The sequence below is a fragment of the Rattus norvegicus genome, chromosome 5 (assembly GCF_036323735.1).
Source record: "Rattus norvegicus strain BN/NHsdMcwi chromosome 5, GRCr8, whole genome shotgun sequence".
NCBI classification, from domain to species: Eukaryota; Metazoa; Chordata; class Mammalia; order Rodentia; family Muridae; genus Rattus; species Rattus norvegicus.
The window spans coordinates 44,991,688-45,015,692 of NC_086023.1; the positions used below are offsets into that span (position 1 = coordinate 44,991,688).

At 36.4% G+C, this 24,005-nt stretch overlaps 1 protein-coding gene across 2 annotated transcripts; it reads right to left on the reverse strand.

Annotated features, from left to right (window-relative positions):
- Positions 1-1,249: 1,249 nt before the first annotated feature.
- On the reverse strand, positions 1,250-23,397 carry Manea (mannosidase, endo-alpha). Of its 2 annotated transcripts, none has more exons than NM_080785.3 (5): positions 23,126-23,397; positions 16,458-17,039; positions 12,678-12,787; positions 5,641-5,717; positions 1,250-4,853 (listed from the first exon to the last, which is right to left on the reverse strand). In NM_080785.3, the coding sequence occupies exons 2-5, from the start codon at positions 16,999-17,001 to the stop codon at positions 4,196-4,198; spliced, it is 1,389 nt and encodes a 462-aa protein (NP_542963.2). In that variant the 5' UTR covers positions 17,002-17,039; positions 23,126-23,397; the 3' UTR covers positions 1,250-4,195. The 2 variants fall into 2 exon arrangements, with proteins under 2 accessions (NP_542963.2, XP_006238023.1); XM_006237961.4 differs by having other exon boundaries at positions 22,935-23,388.
- Between the last annotated feature and the right edge of the window lie 608 nt (positions 23,398-24,005).

Here is a 24,005-nt window from a genome sequence, read left to right on the forward strand (position 1 = left end):
TACATCTACACAATGGAATATTACTCAGCTATCAAAAACAACGGCTTTATGAAATTCGTAGGCAAATGGTTGGAACTGGAAAATATCATCCTGAGTGAGCTAACCCAATCACAGAAAGACATACATGGTATGCACTCATTGATAAGTGGCTATTAGCCCAAATGCTTGAATTACCCTAGATACCTAGAACAAATGAAACTCAAGACGGATGATCAAAATGTGAATGCTTCACTCCTTCTTTAAATGAGGAAAAAGAATACCCTTGGCAGGGAAGAGAGAGGCAAAGATTAAAACAGAGACAGAAGTAACACCTATTCAGAGCCTGCCCCACATGTGGCCCATACATATAGAGCCACCCAATTAGACAAGATGGATGAAGCAAAGAAGTGCAGACCGACAGAAGCCGGATGTAGATCGCTCCTGAAAGACACAGCCAGAATACAGCAAATACAGAGGCGAATGCCAGCAGCAAACCACTGAACTGAGAATAGGACCCCCTGTTGAAGGAATCAGAGAAAGAACTGGAAGAGCTTGAAGGGGCTCGAGACCCCATATGTACAACAATGCCAGGCAACCAGAGCTTCCAGGGACTAAGCCACTACCTAAAGACTATACATGGACTGACCCTGGACTCTGACCTCATAGGTAGCAATGAATATCCTAGTAAGAGCACCAGTGGAAGGGGAAGCCCTGGGTCCTGCTAAGACTGAACCCCCAGTGAACTAGACTGTTGGGGGGAGGGCAGCAATGGGGGGAGGGTTGGGAGGGGAACACCTATAAGGAAGGGGAGGGGGGAGGGGGATGTTTGCCCGGAAACCAAAGAATTATTATTAAGTATTAAATAAATTTTAAAAAAAAGAAAGTAAGTCAGTTTACTAGAGCTGTGATATTTTGACTGTGTCTGCAGCTGTTACTGAGATGGGAAGACATCCTTCTTAAACTGAGTAAACACCACGAGTTTAGAAGGCCAAAGGCTATGAGTGCGGCTACTCGGTTACTCTCTTGAGGCTTCTTACTTCATTATTTTACATGAATTTTCATCAGTGGTTGTATATAATCATACTGAAGCAAAACTATCAGAAAAACCATCTCCAGATTTAAAGAAAAATTGGCATTTATGTGAATATGAAACAATGTTAAGATGTTTACTTTATTGTACTCCATCTCGTGCTGACTACTACCTTTCCTATATTAATAAGAAATTAAATAAAATTGATCACAACAATGAATAGATTTATAGTTATAAACATTTACTTTCATTTATGCTTTTATTAGATAAAATTAACATCATATAATAAAATAAACCATTTCCCAATTTACACACATAAATAAGCAAGTTAATATAAAACTCAAGTAAACATTAAAAGGGTCAGATTTTACAATTAAGTATTAAAAGAAGAAATAAGGATATTGTTCTTTTCTACATTCTAAACAATTCGATGGATTAATCCAAAAAATCAAAACCCTTATAAAAATCTGATTCTAATTCATGCATTACACATATTATACATCTTTAAGTTTACTGGATTCTAACATTTCAGATTTACAAAAGAATGGGATCATTTGTTGAGATTTACTTGTGATCATTGTAATTCTAGCTGTGTTTCCAGTCAGACAGCAGAGGTAAAGGACACTCAGGAAAGAGGCTCTGAAGGCATCCTCTAACAGTCACTAGCAATGTTGGGAATATAGCACTCCGTTGGTATTTGTGTGGAACTGGCTTTAGGGTGCACAGGTAAAAACGGCTGAATATGCTTAGGTTCCTTTAAAAAATGGAACCGGATTGGAATATACCACACAATGATCTTCAGGTATACTTTAAACTCTCTCAGCTTATTTATAATACCTAGAAAAATATAAATGGTAGTTATACTATCTGGCTTATGGGATGGAAACACACTAAACATGTTTGTTATATACAAATGGACTTTTGTTCCCAAGTATTTTGATCCTTAGTTGGCTGAATATTTGGTTGTGGAAACCACAGAGGTGACTATGGTTATTTATATAATTATCAACTAGTAATTCTTATGAAAAGATAGCTCAGTGATTTGTTAGACAGACATTCTTTAAAGATAGCATCTGTCTAATTTTAAGTTCTGACTACTGATGGGGTGGAGAAGTACTGGGAACAGCTAGGGTGAGCTGTCTGCTGTGAAAGTTCTTACTGACAGTTGCTTGATCTTATTTTCGCAGACTGTTTCTTAATATCAGAATTGTTTCATAACATCCACTTTTTGTCATGGTGGACTCAAATATAAAATGCAATATAAAGAATGAAGAAAACAACATATACTATATAACTATGTATTGATAATTAGCTTTAATGTAGTAGCAAAGCAAAGAAAAAAATCTATAGGTTATATTTCTCCTTATTCCAATGGAGATGTGTAATATCAAAATATTACACTTAATCATTCTTACAATTTATCTGGAAAAATCAGACTATTATTCTCATAATTTTTATGTCCTAAGAATTTTCTTACAAATAGAAAATTTTAATTTAATAAAGTTAGTGTAACTCCTGAAAAACACTTTAGTCTACAAGCATTATTTTAAAAATAAGTCTTAAAAAAGCTCTGTGTGGGTATCTGCAAACATTCAAGAGTAAGAGGGAGACTGAATATGACATGAGGTGGGTTTGAATGTCCAAGTGACCTTGCCTGTTGACCTTTGCTTCCCACCATGTTTGAGACAGGATCTCTTCTTTGCTGCTACCTACAGAAGGCTAACTGGTTCCTACACTCCTGGGCTCTGTCTTGTCTACACTGCAGGAGCTGTGGAATAAAACATGTATGCTACTGAGCTCATGTTTATGTGAGTTCTAGGTGTTCAGACTCAGGCCCTCATACTTGCACAACAAGAACTTTTCTCACATATCACTCACCCTTACCATCAAGCTGTGTCCTCTCTGCTCTGTATTTTAAGATAAATTCCAGAACTTACTTGTTTCTCAATGTCTATAGGCTATGAAGACAGGCATGCTTGTTAGTGTTACTTAAATGATTCTCGCTGTAGAACTAAGAAATAACAGTTGTGTAAAATTATGTATACTAGCTGGGCTGTTTTTTTCTATTTTAATTATAAATATTGAATTCAGTCAATTTTTATTTTCACTTTTTACAAAAATTTATTTTTAGCATAGAACTTACCAATTTGTAACCACTTGACAGCTATGGATCACTAACTTAACTTTCTTTTTAAACCAATAGCCACTATATAAGGGTAAGACATTAAAGTGAGGACATTACTGAAATACATGATGTTACTTTAAAAGTATCTCTATTTTTGAAGTGATATGCAAATTTTCTGTATTACAGTAAAATTAAATTAAAATATTGAAAGGAAAACACTTTTGAGTATTAACATTATCCTTTCAAAGTCCGTTCAGTAGTCTCTGGTGAACATTAAATTTTAACCACTCTTAAACAATTATTTTTCTCATATATTAGAAACAGTCATGAACATTTAACAAACTACCTATTGTTTCTAGTTTTTAGTTCAGCAGAACAATCCAGGAGCATTCAACATGCAAAAGCACTTAGCACCATAGGCACCCGAGTCTTCGAACACTGACACTGATGGATGCCTACACAGGCATTCTTCAACAGACCATGGCTAACAGAAACAGAAAAATGTGATAAAAGGACTTTTTACTTAAACAGGTCTGTGTTCACAACAAACTTGAAAAGTGAGCTGGATCACCAGGGGAAGCCAACCAGACTCTGAATATTAACAAACTTCACCAAAGAGTCCAGAAATGAAGCACATTCACTTACTGTCCTTTAGGTCTGAACTTCTGTTGCCAGATGTACCTAACATGTACATACTCCTATGTCTTTGGACCCAGAATACAAGTATGACTTACCTGAACATTAGCTGTTAGCTGCTTTTTGTAATGTAATACAATCATTTTCTTAATGTGAAACAAAAACAAGGCAACTCCATTAAGATTTCAATAATAGTCAGAAATTCAGAAAACTATACCATCAGGAATGTTACTGACAGAACTTATCTTGTTAGATGTTTCTGTAAGGTACTGTCCATTGTAGAAAAATGAATCTTTTAAAAAGTAAAAATGAAATAACTGATAAAGGTTACAGTAGCAAGCACACATTGATTTTGACAGTTTTCATAGCTCATAATATAGTGTGTTGACTGAAGCTAGGAGTCTTGACAGACTATAAGAGGTACATTATGAAGCAGGCAGCTGTTGATCCAATGCATACGTCATTCTTTCCTTACTGTATTTTTCAGACCATTTTCGAGTTATTTCTAGGTAAAGACTTGGCTTATGAGGCCGGTAATCCAGGTATACCGTGTTAGCAGTTCTTTTGGGGACAGCCTTTTCGATTTGAGTCCCTTCATGCCACTCATTGAAAGAGGTGATGGAGATTAAACTGGGCTGGGTCTGGAGTGCAGCGCTTAGTCCAACTTCATAATATTTCCCATTGATTCTGTTCCGGGTGTTCTGAGTGTTCCATGGACGGATGCTTGTATCTATGTATCCTGGGCCTACACTTGGGATAAATATCATGTTGTTCTTTTCACAAAATGATTTCAGTTTATTCCAATTCTGATGAGATGAGCCATATGTAAAGCCATTTGTGGCAAAATATGTGTAAATTCCATCAAAACCACTTTGAAGAATATCGTATTTATGCTTTTCTTCTACTAGAAGTGCAATAAACAAGCCATCATAAGGAGAACCGCGAACACTCTGAGATCCTGAGGGTGTTAATAGATTGGCCCATGTTTTAGGCTTTGTGATATAAGAATCATAGATATAAAACATGGGTAGAGAATGCCCCATCCTGGTCTTGTACCTATAAAAGGCTGGATGGTTTCCATACCTACAATAAAGATACATTACAAAGTAAGATGAGCACTCATAGAATATGTCACAATAAAACTATTCACCAAAATGAGTCTGATCTATGAAACTTGAGCATATGCTTACCAATCTTCAGTGAGAATTTTGTAAGTATAATAATGCAAACATATTTTTAATTTTACATAATATGAGACACTGGGAATTTTACCAGACAGGAGGTTAATTAACTCAATTTCTCAAAGTTAAAAAATGGTGATTAAAAACATAGAAAAACTATTATGATCTCCAAAAACAAACGGTTTTATCAAAACAAAACTGTTTAATCTTATGTGAGATAGGTGTCTGTTTGTTGCTGAGATGATTCTGATAAGAAGATAACATACCTCAGAGAATCATATCAGTAAAATACTTTACCAGAATGAAACTAATTTCAAAATTCTTTAGTCACCCCACATGCAAATGAAGACATGTATGCAGACATTGCTATATAAACTCAGTTTACATCTCATCTGAACCTTCTTTTAAAAGACAAAATGTATATTCATATGATTTTAAAAACAGAAACATAAAATGAGTATAAATGGAAATCATAAATAGCATGAAAAGCATACAAGATACTAAAAATATCAACCTTTAGTCATCAAAAAGTAAACTGTAAGAACCTGTGAATGTTCTTCAGTTTACTTGTGGTAAAATTATCATAAACAACAGGTCATAAACAAACTCTCAGATACCACTTAAATGTACTCATAACAGTAGTTATCACCAGATCACACAGTACACATATGAACATTGAAGAAACTCACTTGTCTATAATATACTTCACATTTTGATGCATGTTTTGGTCATCTCGATTGCTATATGGTTCTATGTGAAAAGTGACCTGAAAAGGAAAAATATCAATTAAAAAAGCATTATCTATGTCAGTACACTTTGCATAATTAATAAGTTGTCAAGTCAACATTAGGGTGAATACTTACAGAATCCAGTGGTTACCAACTAAATCTTCCTAGATGAAACTTCCACTACTATAAGGAAGTGAAGCATGTCATATGCATGAGCTCACTTAGCCTTCATTACTGCACTGGGTAGTCACTGACTCCATTGTCTTAATAAAAAAGTAAAATGTATAGGCCTAGCAAGTTGCCAATAGCCCTGAGTTTGTTGCATACAATGTGGGGTATTTTGCTGAAAGCTTTTGTAGCATAGTATTTTTATGAGGTAGACTGCAAAAGACTATACTCTTTTGAAGACATAAGAATATACTCTACATTCTGTCATAGTTTTCTTTAAGATAAGAATAGGCAAAAAAATGCCCAGGATTCAAAATACTCTGAATTCGTTTCTTTGGGATTTGACCATTACATTTACACTTAAAGAGAAATAATTGCATATTCTATGAAATCATAGTTTAATTTTATTAACAGGGCATCCTGTGAATATGCACTTATTCTTTTATTATTCAAAGAATAATGTACATAAAAATACTTTTTAGGCAATAATATCTGAAAGCTTCACAGAGCACAGCGATTTTCATATTGCTACTGCTAAGGCCCATAAATCACTATTATAGTAGGAGAAAGCAGAAACTAAAGCTGTCGAATATACACAGATTTAAAATCTCTACCTAAAACTATCAGTTGTACATAGTCAACTTTATAAAATTATGTTAAATGATAAACAAGTTTGTTGCATTATCTCTACCTAGTATGATATATAGAATAAGGAATAAAGTACCTTAAATGATAATCATTAAAATTATTCTTAAATTCACTGATCTATCCAGAGCAAGTACATTTTATTGCCACCTAAAGAAATTATTGTTGGAATTTTACATTGTAAGTGTGACAATGCTTGATGGACAAAAGCCATGTTACTATAGCTTAAATTTTGCTTCTTTTTCAATTGTACAAATGTAGTTTTCTTAATTTTCATAGAGTTAAATTTGAGGTCAGGTTATTTAGTAAATCAATCACTCTTTCCTTATGAGAGCACGATGACGGAAGGTGCCTCTCAGTAACAAACTCACGCCAAGTCACCCTTGGAATTTGCTTTTAAAATTGCAGACCATAAAAGATCACCTTCTTCCACTAAGAGCAGATCAAGGCACTTCAGTAAAGTCAAAGTCATACATTTATATCCTCTCAACTAATTAATTATATATTTTAAATTAACGACAGGATTTGGTCACTATTTTTCTCTTCCTTTCAGAAAAATATATTATACTAACACTAAAATAAAATCTAAAATGATAGAATTTGACATATAAAATTAAATGTTTGCATTACTTTAAGAGAATGTGAATCCTGTAAGAACTTTATTCCACACTACTGATTTAGGCTTTACCAAACTCCTTTGAGCCCTGTAACCAAAGCACTTTCCCATGTGAGCATCTAACTGTATTCTCACTTTGAAAAGCGGCAGAGTCCTTCAATTGGCTTCACCACGGCTTCTAAAAGCCACTGTTTCAGTTTTTTCCCTTAGCCGGTGTTACACAGAGAAGACTTAGTGAGCAGAAATGTGGTGGAACCTTCCCCTAATATTGTAGAAGGCCAATCACTGGGTGAGGAGTAGGCGGGACTTCTGGGTTGGAAAGAGAAAGAGGGGAGGCAGGAGAAAGATACTTCCTTTTGGACAGGAGAGAAGATGGAGAGACAAAATGTAGGTAGGGGGAGGCCCCGGTTCAGGTGGAGGATCGGTTGGGGCATAGTACCAAAGGATTTATAACTTAGAACTGCTTACAAATTAATATGCTAGTTGCTGTGCCTTGCAACTGTCATGGGGTGACTCAGCTGGGTTCCAGAGAGAAAGGTACTATAGCCAGCTGAAAAGCCTGGGTTTGACAGAAGTGCACCCCAGCTAGCCTTGGGAATTGGAAGCATGGGGCTGGTGTGGCAGCCACTTGCCATGGGAGCTTAGTGAGCCAGGTGGACAGATTTCAGAGCTCTGGGTCAGAGAGTCTGCTGGGCTGAGAACAGGCCAGGCTGGCCCGTTCACCAGTGCCTTGCTAGCAGTAGTGTGGGATTCTGATTTATATTTCACCCAACACAGAATGCATTCAGCTTTGATTTTTATAACGGTGGCACACCTACCCTAATGGAATAACAGTTCCAAGTTATAAATGTATGCTATAGAAAATAATACAAATTTATATATTAAAAAATCATCTTTGGAAAAACCACATCACTACTTAGATTTTACTGCCTTATATTTGGTAGAACCATCAACAGTAATGCAAAACAAGTTACTAATTCTTTAAACATTTTTATTAGGTTTGCTTATTTATAATTAAAAACACGCTTCTAAAATGACTTAGTTGAACTAATCAAAAATGCAGTTACAAAGCATTTAGTAACTAATGCTATTAACACATTATGTAATTGAAACTAATAGGCTATAAAAAGCTTAAGCAAAGGGAAAGTCACGAACAGAAACTCTATTTCTAAGCAAGTAATAATAAAAGTCAAAAACAACGTTTTTTAGCCCTCCAAATGCAGAACAGTAAAATCAACCCAATCAGAAACAATTAATATAGGATAATCAATAAACTATTTTCAAATTAAGTTTGTTAAGTTAAAGAGCTACTGAGGGTAAGCAATTAGTATTATGTAATTAGGGAAATCTGAACAGCAGCAAAAATTTTTGTTATTAAATTTAATCTCTTCCTGATTATTCAATATCAAATCTGATATATGGAGAGGTCAAGTATGTAGTTATTGTTTACAGAGGCAATTACTAAGGTCTTTAGTACATAATTTTTCCATATAAGAGCTTTTAGTAGAATTAAAAGCAGTCTATTTTCATGTATCATAAGATTTTAACAACTGTACCTTTAAAAGCTTCATTAATGCTAAAATGTCCATTTCTGTTTCCTCTCAACACAGAATTGGGGCACTGACTGGACAGATCAGGGGCCATGGATTTACTTTGCATAAAAAAAAAATCACTGAGTAATTCAACCTCAGCTGTAATTCCAGAACTTGAAGACTTAACTATCTGCAGACTCCAAATGCATAGAACTTGCTGAATGGCTCTAGGAAGCACATTTTGTGGCAGCTCCTGTCATTTAGAGATACTATCTCAAGGCTTTCCTTAGGGCTACAGAAATATATGCTGGACTGAAAACTAAACTAAACAAACAAACAAAAACAAACAAACAACAACAACAACAACAACAAAGAACAGACAAACAGAGACATACAAAGAGTATGAAGCAGATGCTGGGAAATTACCCTCAGCCTCTAATCTAAAATATCACATATTATGTTGGTACAAGGGGAAACTGCAATCAAATACATTCCTCTGAAGTATAGAAAACAGTACATACTCCAACCCCAAGAGAGGAGACCCAGAGAATCCCAGAACCCTTCATGGGAGTTCATCTCAACTAAAACTCTGTGGTACAAGGAAGGTCATATTAAGACCACGGGCTCAGGCAAGCTGAACCTCAGCAGGACTAAAATTGTTAGCTGCCAAGATCCACAGGGATGGGATAGTACAGCCATTATGCAGGTCTCAGCGAGTATCTCCTGCATAATCAGGTTTGAACTGCACACATAGGTCAGCAGCTCTCTGACCAGCAAATTGAAATGCACAAAACTTCTCAGGCAGATGAGGGCTTTCCTTGATGCTTTCTAATCAAAGAAGAAATTTTAACTGGATTTTTTTATTTTAATTTTTTAAAATCTTCATTTGTACACAAATATTTGTTATCTTCATATTGCTTTATTAGATTTAACATCTGTTTCTATTGTTTCCTCTTATGTATTTCTCTAACCTATAAACCACGTACTTTTGCATTTTCACTTTATTTTATCTTCTCTGTCCCCACCCCTTCCTCTACTTTTAATTGCACTTTTTTAATCTTTAGGGTCTGTTTTCCCTAACAATTTCCCAGTTCCTCCCTGATATTTACTACTTTATATGAATTCTTTTTCATATTCAACTTACTATCTTTCCATGCATCCCCTTAGTAGGTAATATCTTAGCAAATACGATCCTTGTGCCTATATTCACTATGGTCCTTAAACTTAAAGGAGCTAGTTGTTTTTCCGTATTACTGAGTTTTCATAATAGGTCTAGCCATCAGTGAAATTTTTCCTGCAATGCTCTATTATTAAAGATATGCTGGATATTATAACTGATGCTCCCTGAGGACAGGAGCTATACTACATGCCTAATACAGGAGCTCTGGGGGAAAGGCATCTTAACCCTGTTACAAGCTAGTCCAAGGAGAAAATTTCCAATAGAATTTCAAACTTCAATGCAAACAATAAAGGAGATACAACACACACCCACAATGATCTAATATCAGTTACACAAATACTGACAAAGAAACAAGAACCAGGAAAAGTGAAGGTAACAAGACCCCACTCAAATTCAGTTTCACAGTGTTAGATTTTCTAAAAAGAGAAACCAGAATGAAATACCAGATGAGGAATTCAAATAAATGATACAAAAAAAATTGAACAAAATCTAAAGGGACAAGAATAAGCTCTCGAAAGAATTAAAAAAGAATGCAAATGAACATCTGGATGAAATAAGGAAGTCAATGAATGAGATGAACACAAATTCAATGAAGACAAAGAAATACTAAAACAAATGATAGAAAAAAAGCAAATGAAAACCTTGGAAAAGCTCACTCGAACAAATTTAATGGAAAACTATTGCTGAAGAAAACATTGGCATAATTCACTGAACGTGGAAAATCACGAAGAAGTTGAGCTGGTGCCTAACTAGAAGCTTTACCCTTCAATCCTAATGTTTATTGCACTGGAAGGCATTCTGTAAACTATCAGAGGGAAAAGCTAAAAGCCCACATAGCTATAAACCCTGCAATCTACAATGGTGACCATCTGCAAGGGTGACCATCTGCAAGATATACTAGTACAATCGTGGACACAAACACTGTAGAAGTAACCAACTATTCTGACTGGATTCAACATGCACTCCCTGACATGGAACCCATGTCTGGCAACAAAATTAGACAAAAGAAAACGTAAGAGATGTATAGGCAAATATCTGAAGAAAACCAGAGCCAGGCAGCAGTGCATGCCTTTAAGTTAAGGACTTGTGAGTCAGAGGCAAGTGGATCTCTGTGAGTTAAAAGCTAACCTGTTCTACACACCGAATTCTAGGACACGCAGACTACACAAAAACACTTGTCTGAAAAAAGCAGAGAGAGAAAGAGAGAGAAAGAGGGGGGGCCAGGTGACAGAGACAGAGAGGTGGTGGGGAGAAAAAAACAGAAAAATCTTTTAAAAATATTGATCTATTAACAATGCTTTTCCTTATTACCCAGACTTGATTACAATACTGTACTATTGAAGACACTACTAGCTTGAGTTGTACAATATAGAGAAATCAAGCTGGTATTGAAAGCTTTGCCCCTTCTAGATAATAGTGCTGAAAGTTGCTATGCACACTAGTGGTTGAGGCAACAAACAACAAATCTTACCCAGCTATGAACCCTGTGAGCTATAATAATAACCAGTCTGAAAAAACATACCCACTGGTGCAATAACGACATAAATGCCATGAGAGAACCAACAACTCTTCTGATTTAAAGCCCACTCTTTAAGATGAAACCCTTACTAGGAACTTTATAGGACCAAGAACTTAGGGTTGAATAAGCCATAGTCTCTGATGGAGAACATACTACCATTATTCTGCTAAGTAGGCATAATATTAAACCAAACTCCTCATGACTTCTTATTATACCCATAGATTAGTTCATCTGTAACCTTCAGAGATGTTTATTTCTACAGTATATGGTGAACTGGTCAAGACCCAGAGAATAAGACACTATAAAATGCTGAGCCTTACTTGAGACATCTATGTCATTCATCTCTTTACTGGAAGAAAGGATCAATGCAGAAGAAAAGGTAGGAAGACTCTAAGAATCAGAGGCACAAAACAACTAAAGGAGTACTTTGTGGTTACAACAGAAATATGAATTGGATACAATTATGTAGGCACCCATGAGATCTGTGCAAGCTCACGCTGAAGATAATTAAGGCATTGAGAGGGAGCTGGACGTCAAGTCCTATATATGGCTGAAGAAGTATTGGTAACTATTAGCTTCTGAGAGAGCTGCAATCAGTTTTCATTAAGAGTATGCACCCTAGTAGGTCAATCAAAGTCCAGTTGAAGGCCAAACATCGAAGAACATCAAGAAGTTGACTTGACAAGATAATTAAACTGGGAGGAGGAGGGAGTTGAGTGGGTGGAAACAGGGGATAGATCTGATAAGAGATAGGGTGAATATTAACAAAATGCACTATATAAAATTTAAAACTTTATATAGAATTTTATTTTCTAACCATTTTATAAAGTGTAAAGTTATACTTTTAAACATAGTAATTTTGGGTATTTAGGGACTATTCAGACATGAATTTTACTAATTTCTATATTTTCTTCACAAAGAAACCTGTCCCTCGTCACTCCTTCTGTTCCTTTTAAAACACATAGTACAGGGCAAACAAAGTAGTGCATGTCTTTAATCATAGCACAAGAGAGCCAGAAAGCAGGATTACTGTGAGCACCAGATCAACCTGGTCTATAGGTTTCAAGCAAGCAAGAGCTACATAGGGAGTCCCTGTTTAAAAATAAAACAAAATCTAACACATGAGTACAAAACATGGTTAGAAAGTTAGTAAGAAGTATACTATAATTGGATATGTTCTGAGATTTAAATTATTAAAACAACCCTTTAAGGCACAGTAATCTGTGAAAACATTTCTACATATATCAAATTTTAATTAAAATGAGCACATAAAATATTACTATCATGAAGACAAGAGGATTAACAATGATACTGATAGTTTGAAAATAAATTAAATACCTTCAGATTATATTTATGAGCTTTATCCAAAATAGTTGGTACCAAGTAATCAGTAGCTTCTCCATTCTCGTCACTTGCATCAGGTGGGTACCAAGACAGGGCCAGTACTCCTAATGGGAAAACATAACAAAGAACAAAAGCAGCAGTGATGCAGGTATCAAAAGCTAGCAACATGACTTCTGAGTACACTCAAAAGCATGATGCAGTTATTTGCTTACTTTATCAAATATGTATGAACAATTTTAAGCAATGGTATCTTCTAAAATTATTATACTACACAGTTTAGAATAATGAAGGCTCTCAGCAAGAAAGTATGTGGTGGTCCTTATATATTATCTCCATCAGTTCCCCACCATCTTCCCAAGACCTCCACATTCACACTTTCACTCCTATACAATATTTACTATATTTGATGGGCAGGTATCATCACAGTGTTATTAACTAATGACTGCAGCTTTTATTAATACTGTGAAGTTCAGTGGACTTTAACAAAAATGTAAGGTTATAAACTAACCATTACAGTGTCAGACAGACTAGTTTACTATAAACATTAGTCTTCCTGCCTGTTTACCCCTTGTCCCTTCCATTTACACCCAGCAACACTGATTTTTCACTCTATAATCCTGTTTTGTCCAGAATGTTCAAATAGCTTGAATCACAAGGTACATCGCCCTCTATAACTGGACTCATTTGCGTAACTACTTCTGTTTTAGCTCTTTCATGTTTTTTATGACTCAGATTATCTTACTGCTGAGTACCCATTGAGTGGATGTTTATCCACTTTCCTACTAAAGGACACACTAGTAGCGTTTCAATTTTGGGTAATTATGAATAAAACTTCTATAACTATCCACATGCTGTTTTAATACATAAATATCACTTATAAGATTTTATAAAAACAAAATGGAGTGTTTCCCTATAGTATCTACTTATTTCTATGCTAAGAAATTACAATATAAGTATTAGAAAAACTAGTCTACAGAGAAATCATTAACAGTGGAGAAACTACTTAAGACAAATACTTCAAAGCTTCAAATATAAAAAAAGATATAGTAGAAATTATGCATACCTCAATGAATTAATATATTTTTAATATAGGGGAAGAAATAATAATATATAAAGGAAAGCTTATGCAAATTAAGAAATCAACATTAGAAATGGCTCAAAATCCAGTCAGCCAAAATCCAGTACCACCATTAGCTGAGGAGCTAGTAAAATGTTAAGAGTTAGTTTTCTACAGGCATGTGGTTTCCTAAGAGGTTAACCATGTTCCTAGTAGATAGTCCTAGCATGCATATAGAGCAACACTAATTGGACTCAATGAGTTAATTTATAAACAGAATACATAAGGTTGAAAACAAAAAGTAGTGGTGGTTGGAGGGATAGGGGAGGAACTAGAAGGGAAAGAATGGTGAATATATTTGATTAATACACATTAAATGCACCAGTGCAATTCTTAACCAGTAAAGAAAAAGAAACTGCTGGAGAGCTGGCTTTAACACATAATTTTGTTATAGTGAGAGTATGTACTGACAAATTATGAATAGAGGACCAAGGCGACACACTCTCGTTAGAGTTGATGGGGAAAAGGCTATCTCGGTCCTCTATCCAAACAATAGCACAAGGATGTAACACAGAATAAAGAACTGATGGTGTTAGGGATCCACGGAAGTTATTGCTATTGAATAAATGAGCTGCAGCTAGATAAGGATGTTGGTGAAAAGAAATGCTGGAAGAAAAGAGATCAACATTTAGGCAGCCCACTAGCCCAACTTGTAACAGCATCAAGAGCAACAATAAACAGTTTCTCAGCATAGAGCCTAGGGAAGAAATTTTCTTCTCAGAAAAGTCAGTGACTGTAATCATACATAAGGGAAATAGTATGTGTCAAAAAGCCACAAAGCATGTGAATGTTGAAAGTAGTGCCTTCTTCCACAGTTCAAACCAAGATTCTATTTATAATAATTATGCAAAATGTTCTAACAGCTACTGATGTAATAGTAGAGCATTACCAAGTATAGACAACAGATAATGTCATGAAGACAAAGACCTACTCCATGAGAAAGAAAGGAAGGTTGTAGCAGAAGGATGACTAAGCTAGTAATGGAAGTGATCACGGAAGTCAGTTTCCTTGAGAATGCCTAGAAGGAGTCAGGCAGCTCTAGGAAGCAGCAGCCTGAAGCCTGGTTCTCAGTGCTCAACTCCCTCTGCTGCACTTTATGCAGATATTTAAGTGAGTCAGCCTCAGCTTTCTTAACAGCAATGTCACTCAAGAACCTGTCTTCTTCCTGAGTCAAACAGCATTGAAGAATAATGAATAAAATGCAAGCAAGCACAATGCACAGAACACAGGAAAGAAGGTTTCAGGCTTTATTAGTGGAACTCAAAAGGACAACAGACCTGGCTATGTGATGTCTTCAGGCTGGCCCTAGAGACTCTAAACCATTTCTCAGGTACCAGATTATATATTGTCATTGTAGGGTTTTATGATTATCTAATGGCATTTACCTGGAAATCCCACAAAGGGCTGAGATGAATGAAGGGCACTGGTGAGAAGAGAATACCTGATCACATTTTCCCAGTTAAATTAAAGGTATACACTGCAATGCTACAGAAAATTAAACAACAAATAAGAACAAAGACAGTATGTACTAGGCCAAAAGAAACTTACGGGAAGAAATAATTCAGATATTCCATGTCATAAGGCACATAAAAGATGAGGAAAGGAGCATAAAAAGAACAGATGGAAAGGCAAAGTAGAACACTAAAAGTCATATTACATTTAATAAAAATAAAATTGAGAAATGATTTGAAATGGGAGAGTGAAAGTCACAATGTCCAGTCCTATGCTACAGAAAGCATAAAAGAAATGGAAATGTCCATTGTATAGCTGCAGAAGCAAACACCCTCATCATGTAATGAAATGTAATCCCCAGGAAGATGACTAAAACCAACGTTAACAACATCATAAAGTACTGTGCTATGCAAGTTAAGACAAGCAAACAGGACAGCTGACTCATTTTGCCATCATAAAGGAACAATCACAAGCACTTCAAATCAGATCCAGCTGCTGAAGTGGAGTCAGGGTCAGCAGTAAATAGGGCGATGATGATGATGAAATGAGTGCAGGGGACAAGGTCCAGCTGCACTGAACTAACGACCTTTCACCCTCAGCCTTCCAAGTGCTGAATGGCAGGCATGTTCCACCATGCATGGTCAAGGATGAAGCCTTCTGGCTTACAGAGATATGTTATTTCATGGGTACACTGATATAAAAGATAAAATAATTCTTTATATTTTATGTAAGTCATTAAAAATAAAATTGTGAATTCAATAGAAAATAATAAATTAGTATAACAAAAATATGTCAAAATTAATCGATTAAACAAAATATGTGAAAAACAATTAAAAAGTTGTTACCTCAATTTTTAAAAACATATCACCTAGGTCTGGTAGTGTACGGCCATAACCTCAGCTACCTGAAAGGTTAAAATAGGAGGATCGGGCTTCAGTCCTAAAAGACCCTGCCTCACAGTACGGTCAGGTGTAGAGGGTTGCATAGCACATATGAAGTCATCAGTTCAAGTCCCAGTACTCCAAAAAATTAACAAAACAGAACAACAACTCAAAGGACAACAAAAAACATGAACAGGACACACATGCAGTTTAATCAAGGGGTGTTAGCTAAGGCTGTAATTAATAAAAGAATGATACTCATTAATACTTTGATTCTCCACCCAAATTATTTATATATGCAAATAAAGTAAACTAATTACCAACCAATGGAGGCTGAGCGCATTTGTTTCATGTGAGTTTCTATGACAGAAGGGTCTCGGGAGCTGTAACTTCCTAACTCAGGATAAAAACTGGAGCCAATGTCATCTGGAGGACTATGTCTTCCTTGTGGATAGTTCTTGGCTATTCTAGGGTCCCAGTGTTCCAGGACTGGATGGTTCCAGTGTACGTATTTACCATCGAACTGTGGGTTTCCATACCAACTGTAATAAAATGCATGTACAAAATAGTTCAGTGGAGGCAGTTCTTCCAGGTTCACCTCAGAGGCTCTGGGTGGGTGCACAGTCACACCAGCCCCTTTCAAATCCTTGGTGTTTGTTTCCATGTCGATTCGATCACTCCTTTGGAAGTCGGCTTTGTTTTCCAAGTGGGTATTCGGTGGACGGAGTTCTGGAAGGAGGTCAAGTCCAAACGGAGGTCCAAAGGATGCTGCGTTTGGCCACAGCATCTTTAAGCCCATCATCAGAGAGAAAATAAATACAATAAAAAGTGACAAAATGATGCAGGTCCTTCTTCGGAATTTTGCCATGATGACATACTTTACACTCCAATCTAGTAAACGCTTTGCTGTAATTCATTGAGAAAAGGATCATTAGTAATTGATATCAACGATGTTTTCTAAGGAATTTAAAAGAACTAAAATACAGTTACAATTTAAAAATATATTACAATTAAAAAATAAAATTTAATAATTATTAAATACTGTCAAATAAAAGAAGATGCACACGTGGACACTCAGAGATGTACACACACACACACACACACACACACATATATATATGTATATATATATATATATGTATATATATATATATATATGAAGTACTGACTGGGAAATATACATCCTTGCCAATAATACTTAGATAAAACTATACGAATCTGTTTAATAAAATTAATTATATGTTCATCATGTGAATAAATAAATATTGTGCATATATAATACACAAAGTGAATAATCGTATATATGAATAAATTTTAACTAGCAGTTAAGTAAAAAAAGTACTTTTGAGTCATTTAAATAAAAACAATAAAGTCCAGTGACAACGTTTAAAAAGATGATCCTTAAGATAAAAAAAAGGTAAAAATTACAAGAAAGGAATAATTATATATTTTAAATTTTATTTGTGAAGGGAATAGAATCAGAAAAAAAAAGATCTTAATGACAGTAGTGGGAAAAAATTAGATATTCTGGCAACAAACAATGACTATGTCCCTCAAAACCCACGAGTCAGAAACATAACCCCTAATTCAACACTGATGAGAGGCACACTCAGTTGGAGATGATGTTTCCATCTATCATAAATATTTTTATCAAACTTTTATCAAAAGTTTTAAATTTTACATTACTGTTTTAGGTTTCCTGATGGCACTTTCAAGTGGATTTCTTTTTGGTGGATCTCTTCCTTTCTTGTACCCCAGCCGCTGTTCAAACCCCTTGCATCCCTGAATCCCTGACACCCCAGGTTCCTTTCTTTACCTCCTTCTTCAACACCTTTCCATTCTTGAATTTTCCTTTGAAGTTCTATTTCCTATATCCACTTATCCCACTTGTTTACATACATACAAACATACAAACATACACACATACACACATACATACATACATACAAACATACATACAAACATACACACATACAAACATACAAACAAGTATATTTTACAGATATGCATACAAGAATGTGAGATTTTTGAATTGAGTTATATCATTAAATACTTTCCAAATACTTCAATTTTCCTGCAAATTTCCTCATTTCATGTTTCTTAAAGACTTCATAAATTCAACTGCATACATGCACCACACCATGAATAAATTAATAGTGCTATGGGTTGATTTCTATCCTGAGCATTTCCCATTCAAGGATACAGCATCTAGATGTGACCAGACAGAGTTCCTCCCTAGAAAGCTGATCCTACCTGATTTTAGACTTCCCAGTGTCAAGAGCTGTGCAAAATGAATTTCTCTTCTATATAAATGATCAAGTTTTCTGAAACCTTTTGTAGCAGTACAAAATGGACTAATATACAACATAACAGATGAGAAATATGTAGAAGTTTGATGGGACAAAGGATTGATGAGTATTTCATTAACATATACTGAATTCATAAAATGGAAAAGATGATAGTTGACCTACTACCATACACCATTATAAACAAGTGATCAAAATAGATTAATTTGGGACATATTTGACAATGGTTCTCTAAAGAAGATGCACTAAAAAATGAAATAATCACTGCTGTGAAATTTTGTTCAAAAATTAACTTCATGAAGAAATTTCTAAAAGTATATTAAGCACATTCACAAACAGACACATGCACACACATGCACACACACACACACACACACATGCACACACACACACACACACTCATCCATGTTACACAATGTGTATAGTCTGTTGTCTATATTGGAGTTCAATATCCATCATTCAATTAACCACAGATCCCTACTGACAACGAAATTCATATGTGTCGAAAATGTACAGAATTTTTCTTGTCATTATTTTCTAAACATAGAATATTGACTATTTCGACAACATTGATAGTGATTTTTATCATCTAGACATGATTAAAAATTTGCTGGAGGAAACATGTAAGTTATATTTAGTTTCTTATATAAACTTAAACATCCATGAATTTTGTTCTCCAGAAAATTCCTAGAACCAATCTCTTCAACTTCAGGAGACAGCTGTGCATATATATGACAACACAAAGGAATTATATAATTGCACATATGATTGAAACTGCAGGAAAAAATATAAGAATTGAATTGTTTTCACTATTTTGGCAACTTTTTTTTAATGGTGAAAACAATTTTTAAAGGAAGGGAAAAAAGAATGCCAGTAGGCAAGTATAGAGTATGAGAACTTAACATAAACTCTGCTTACTTCTGGAAAGAATCAGTTCTATACAGTCCTTCAAGCTCAGCACTGCATGACACCAGGAATGCTGTGGGAATGTGACAGGCCTATTCGTTGGACAGCAATGATGGAAGAACACAACCACGTTGGTTTGCTGTTACAACGTGGTGTCCTGAATTTATAAACTATAAATGTAATGACATATCCTTCCTTCCCTTTGATTAAAGAAGATAATTTTGATGAGGCATGAAGCAGAAAAAAATTATTTTGGGATATGATCTTGACTATTTTAATCAAACACAAAATATAAATATGCTTAAAGTATGTACAGTTGCTATCTCTAAGTGAGGAAATATAGTAATCCCTTCTGTGTCTTCTAAATTTAAAATATAACACTTAAAAAAGAACTGTGTGTTGGAGTTAAGTATTTTCTAAGTAGGTAAGCAGTGGTATTCAGTGCTGAAGAAACACACAGAGAGAATGAGTGAGTGAATAAATAACGGAGAGCTATAGACTTAGATGTAACTACAGGATTAACTTTAGAAATGCTAACTCAGTAGGCTGGTGAAATGGACTGGTCAGGGTATACCGCAAAAAAACCATTAAGGTTGGAATTTGAAAAACGTGCTAATGATACACTTGTATGACCCTGGATAGCTCACTAAGAGATAGCTCACTCTTTAATAATGTGAAGTGTTTTGTTTTTAGATAAACTTGTTCTGTGGACAATACAAGGCAAAAGAAAACAAAAAAGCGAAGTATTTAAATTATACACCAAATATTCAAGATTCGAAGTAAATGAGGAAAGAAACATAAAAAACACTAAAGATGTATATACGTGTATATGTGTGAGTATGTGTGTGTGTCTGTGTGTGTATGTTTCTAAATTTTTTTACATCCATCGACTTATGTTGCTCTAAATCAGAGAGCAGTTCACAGTAGTCAGTGAGATTCATTACTGTTGCTGGGAATTAACGACTGAGAGCACTTAGCTGGAGATGGTACTTCTCTACTACCTGCCCTTACCACATTGGAATATGGAACACCGCTGAAGAACAGGGAGAACTTAAGAGCCAGAGAATGGAGAGGACGGAGGGAGTGCTGTGAAATGCTATCCTCCGGATATGAACTCACAGCAACTGTAGCTAACTGCACAAGAACAAGAGAATTAAAATTTTCCAGCTTGGAGCAGTGTTCCCAAGGCCTAAAATCTAGCTGAGTACTGCCAGTAATTGATGATGGCTTAGAGAGAGGCAGAGTGACAGATCCTTGGGGGTGTGGCCACTCTTAGGTTGCTCATACCTCAGGGAATGACCCCACACCCATGAGTTCTTGTGCAGCTTTAAATAGAAATCAATTAATTAATTATGGAGGACATAAAGTTGGGAGATGTGATAGCTAAATTCTGGAAAACGTTGGAGTGGGGAGAAGTGGGTAGGTAAGATCGTCATATAAATACACATGAAAAGTTCAAATAAGTAAAAATTACTATTTAATTTTTTGAGCTCTGTAGTTATAAATCCACATGCCTGCCTTTTCCTTGTCTTGCCTGACATTTCTATACTTCTTTATCTGCTCTAGTCTTCTCACTCATCCGATTCCTATCAGGATGAAGGCTTATTTCACATCTGAGAAAGGCTCACTAAGCAGTTATGAGCCATGAGTGATTGCTCATGAGGAAACTATGGTTAGCATGAAAATAATCAGAAACTAGCACATGGGGATGGATGTGCCGACACACTTTATTTCCAGAATCTGTGAAACAGACTGGCAGATCTCTGTGAGTTTCCAGGCCACCCTGGAACTTCCAGGCTAACTGGGGATACATATTGAGGCTCTGCCTATCAACTAATTGATGAAATACAACCACCCCAGCATATGGGATTGAGCATGTAGTTTAGTAGTTAGAGCATTTGCATAGCATGATCGATTACTTGGGTTCTAGGTTTGACCCTTAGATCTCCTACGGAAAGCAAGCAAACAAACAAATACAGCATAGGCCTTATTTTCTAAAATAACATTCAAGGTTCAAGTCAAAACAAAAATCTGTATTTTTCTTCCTGATGTCTCTCCTAAAGACTCCTGAGCAGAAAACTCTTTTGAAGCAACAACGCTCCCCTTTAATGTTGGCATTTCTTACACTGTACACTGCACCAACCTAACTGTGTAAAAGTTTTTGAGTATAAATGCTAGGGTATATATAAATGTATGTAAGTATATATATGTATGTCCTAAATAGAAGCATATATACCATATATATGTATATTTATATATACCCTAGTATATTTATGATCTACTAGATCTCAACAAATATTGCAACCACTGATCATTACTCAGCTTACTTAAGTTTTGGCCCACCCTTTTCTGACACTGGCATGTAATTGAGAAGTATCTCTATAACAGATTCTACTACACAGATGCAGATTAGATTTGGGTGAGGTACATAATAAACAACACCATAAAAAATCATGAAGATTGAATAATTTTGAACCCCATATAAACAACTTAGCATCTTAAAATTTGTGACAACACAATGCCCCTGAAGCGTGAAACGAGCAGTGCTCTTGCAGGAGACAGGCAAAGGAACTTACTTAACATTTAACTAAAGAAAGAGGTTTCCTAAGTTCCTTGTGAGAAAAACTGCCAAATCAAAGTCAGATTCCATTTTAAAATTAACAATTAGATTATAAAGTCTCCTCCTGCCTTTTCTTTTGTGCTGATGCTATTTTCTGTCTAATTTTATGCTAGCGGAAGTACCTAGAGTTAGATAAGCTAAGGCTAAGAACACACAGCTGAAACTTTCATAATCTTGCTCAGGTCAGTTTCATTGTAAGCACTGGTAACCTTTTGTACTAAAGTTCAGTCCGACATAACCTCCTTTTCCATTTTTATCTTCACAACCGTCAAAAAAGCACTTCATGCTGCAGGTGATGAAACTGAGCAGAGAACATCTCCCAAGCTTTTGGGCTAGGAAAGAGCCGAGTACCCTATCACCGAGCACCTTGCAAAGGCAAAATACAGTTTCTGGAACTTAGGCTCCTGGCTCCGGCCTAGTCTATGCGGCCTCAAGTATAGAAAAGCAAACTACCACGACTTTTTTCACCGGGAAGGTGACTTAGAAGAAATGATCATGATCGGTGGTTCCCTTTGCTTCCACTGTGCCTCATACTTAAGGAGAAGGCAGCTAGCTCATTGTGTTTATTTACTGATCACATACTCATTACTTATTATAGGAGAGCAGCAGCTTTATAAGTGTAACTAACGTGAATTAGTTTCATCAAAACCTAGAGTAATTTTGCGGGTTTTTTTTTCCAAGCTGCAGCCTACTCGTTGCAATGTGAAGAAACCAACCAGTCTTATTTGTATTTCTAAGCTCTGACAGACTCACAACAGCTCTCACAAAAGCCTCCTTGTAATTAATTCCTTTTTAGTACTTCTCCTTCTCCCACTCTATTATCTATAAGTCCCTGACGCAACAAAACGAAAGTTTTAAGCGCTCGTACTCCCTAACTTGGTCCTCCGGAAACAGAAGAGAACCTGGCCACATTACAGGGGCAGTGGACAACGCAGAGCCCAGCCTGTTAAAGGAGAAAGGAACAAAGACCTCAGAGGATGCACTTGTCCTGGCGGCCTTCGGGTCGCAAGCTGGGCTAGGAGACGGCCGGGTCCAGAGTCTGCCAGGGGCCTCCACAGCCACTCGCAGGTTCGGGGCTCAGGACCAGGCGTGAGGAACCGCCTCAGGGCAAACTTGGGCAGCCAGGCAAGGGCAGATTCGGGCGGGGTGCAGACACTAACCTAGAGGCGGGGACCGGCGCGGAGCCGGGCTGCTGGGCTGAGCGGGACTGGATTCCTGAAGGCCCGGGGTCAAAGGGTGCCGCAGTCAGGGGGCCCACGATTGGCTGACGGGCAAGCACGCAGGTGATAGCTGCGGAGTCCCTGTGGGCCTTGGCACCGGGACCACCCAACTGCTAACCCGCGTCTGGCCGAAAGAATCGCGAGTTCTGTTATCGCTGACAGTGCTCGCCACAGGCCCCAAAGTCCCGCCTCCCAAAGGACAGCGCGGGGCGTGGCTCCAAGGGGTTGCGGCTCTGAGAGGGAGTGGCTTCTGGGCCGGCCTATGAGAGGCGGGGCTTTCTAGGCGGGGCTTTCTAGGCGGGGCTCCGAATTCCTTCACGGGTTCTGGAGTCTACAACAGGGTCATGGTGGAGGAAGCTGGAAGAGTTAAGTCAGACAGTATGTCTCTGTTTCTCCAAGGGGAAACGAAAGCTCTTTTATAGTTTCGCCTCTCAAGATAAGCCACGAACCTCTAATAGAGGTCAAATGTGTTTTGCGTTTCACTTTTAAAAAATCCATTCAAATGTTGCACCTATTTACAATTCATTTGGTCATTTCCCAAGTTTTAAAGTTGGAAACACGTTTTAGTTTATAAAATAGATATTTATTTCCGAGTCAGAAGTAGGCAAGGATTTCTTAAACTTACAAGTATACTAGGAATCGGTACAACTGTACAGTGCAATTGTGTAGTTGCACAATTATAGACACGGAGAATAAGTCAGATGTAAAACAAAACAAAACAAACAAAATAAAAAACACTTGCAACAAGGCTACATCTGGGGTTTCTATCTTACATCAGCCTCACCTACCAAGAGGATTCCATGTTTTGTTTTTGTTACAT

What these genes read in the sequence shown, in the direction of transcription:
- Manea (NM_080785.3), bottom strand. Translation starts at nt 17,001, where the DNA reads ATGGCAAAATTCCGAAGAAGGACCTGCATCATTTTGTCACTTTTTATT. An exon ending in AATGCGCTCAGCCTCCATTG is followed by an intron (nt 12,788 to 16,457) that starts GTTGGTAATTAG and finishes TTTTCCCATTAG; the next exon opens with GAGTACTGGCCCTGTCTTGG. An exon ending in CTCATAAATATAATCTGAAG is followed by an intron (nt 5,718 to 12,677) that starts GTATTTAATTTA and finishes TTTCCTTTTCAG; the next exon opens with GTCACTTTTCACATAGAACC.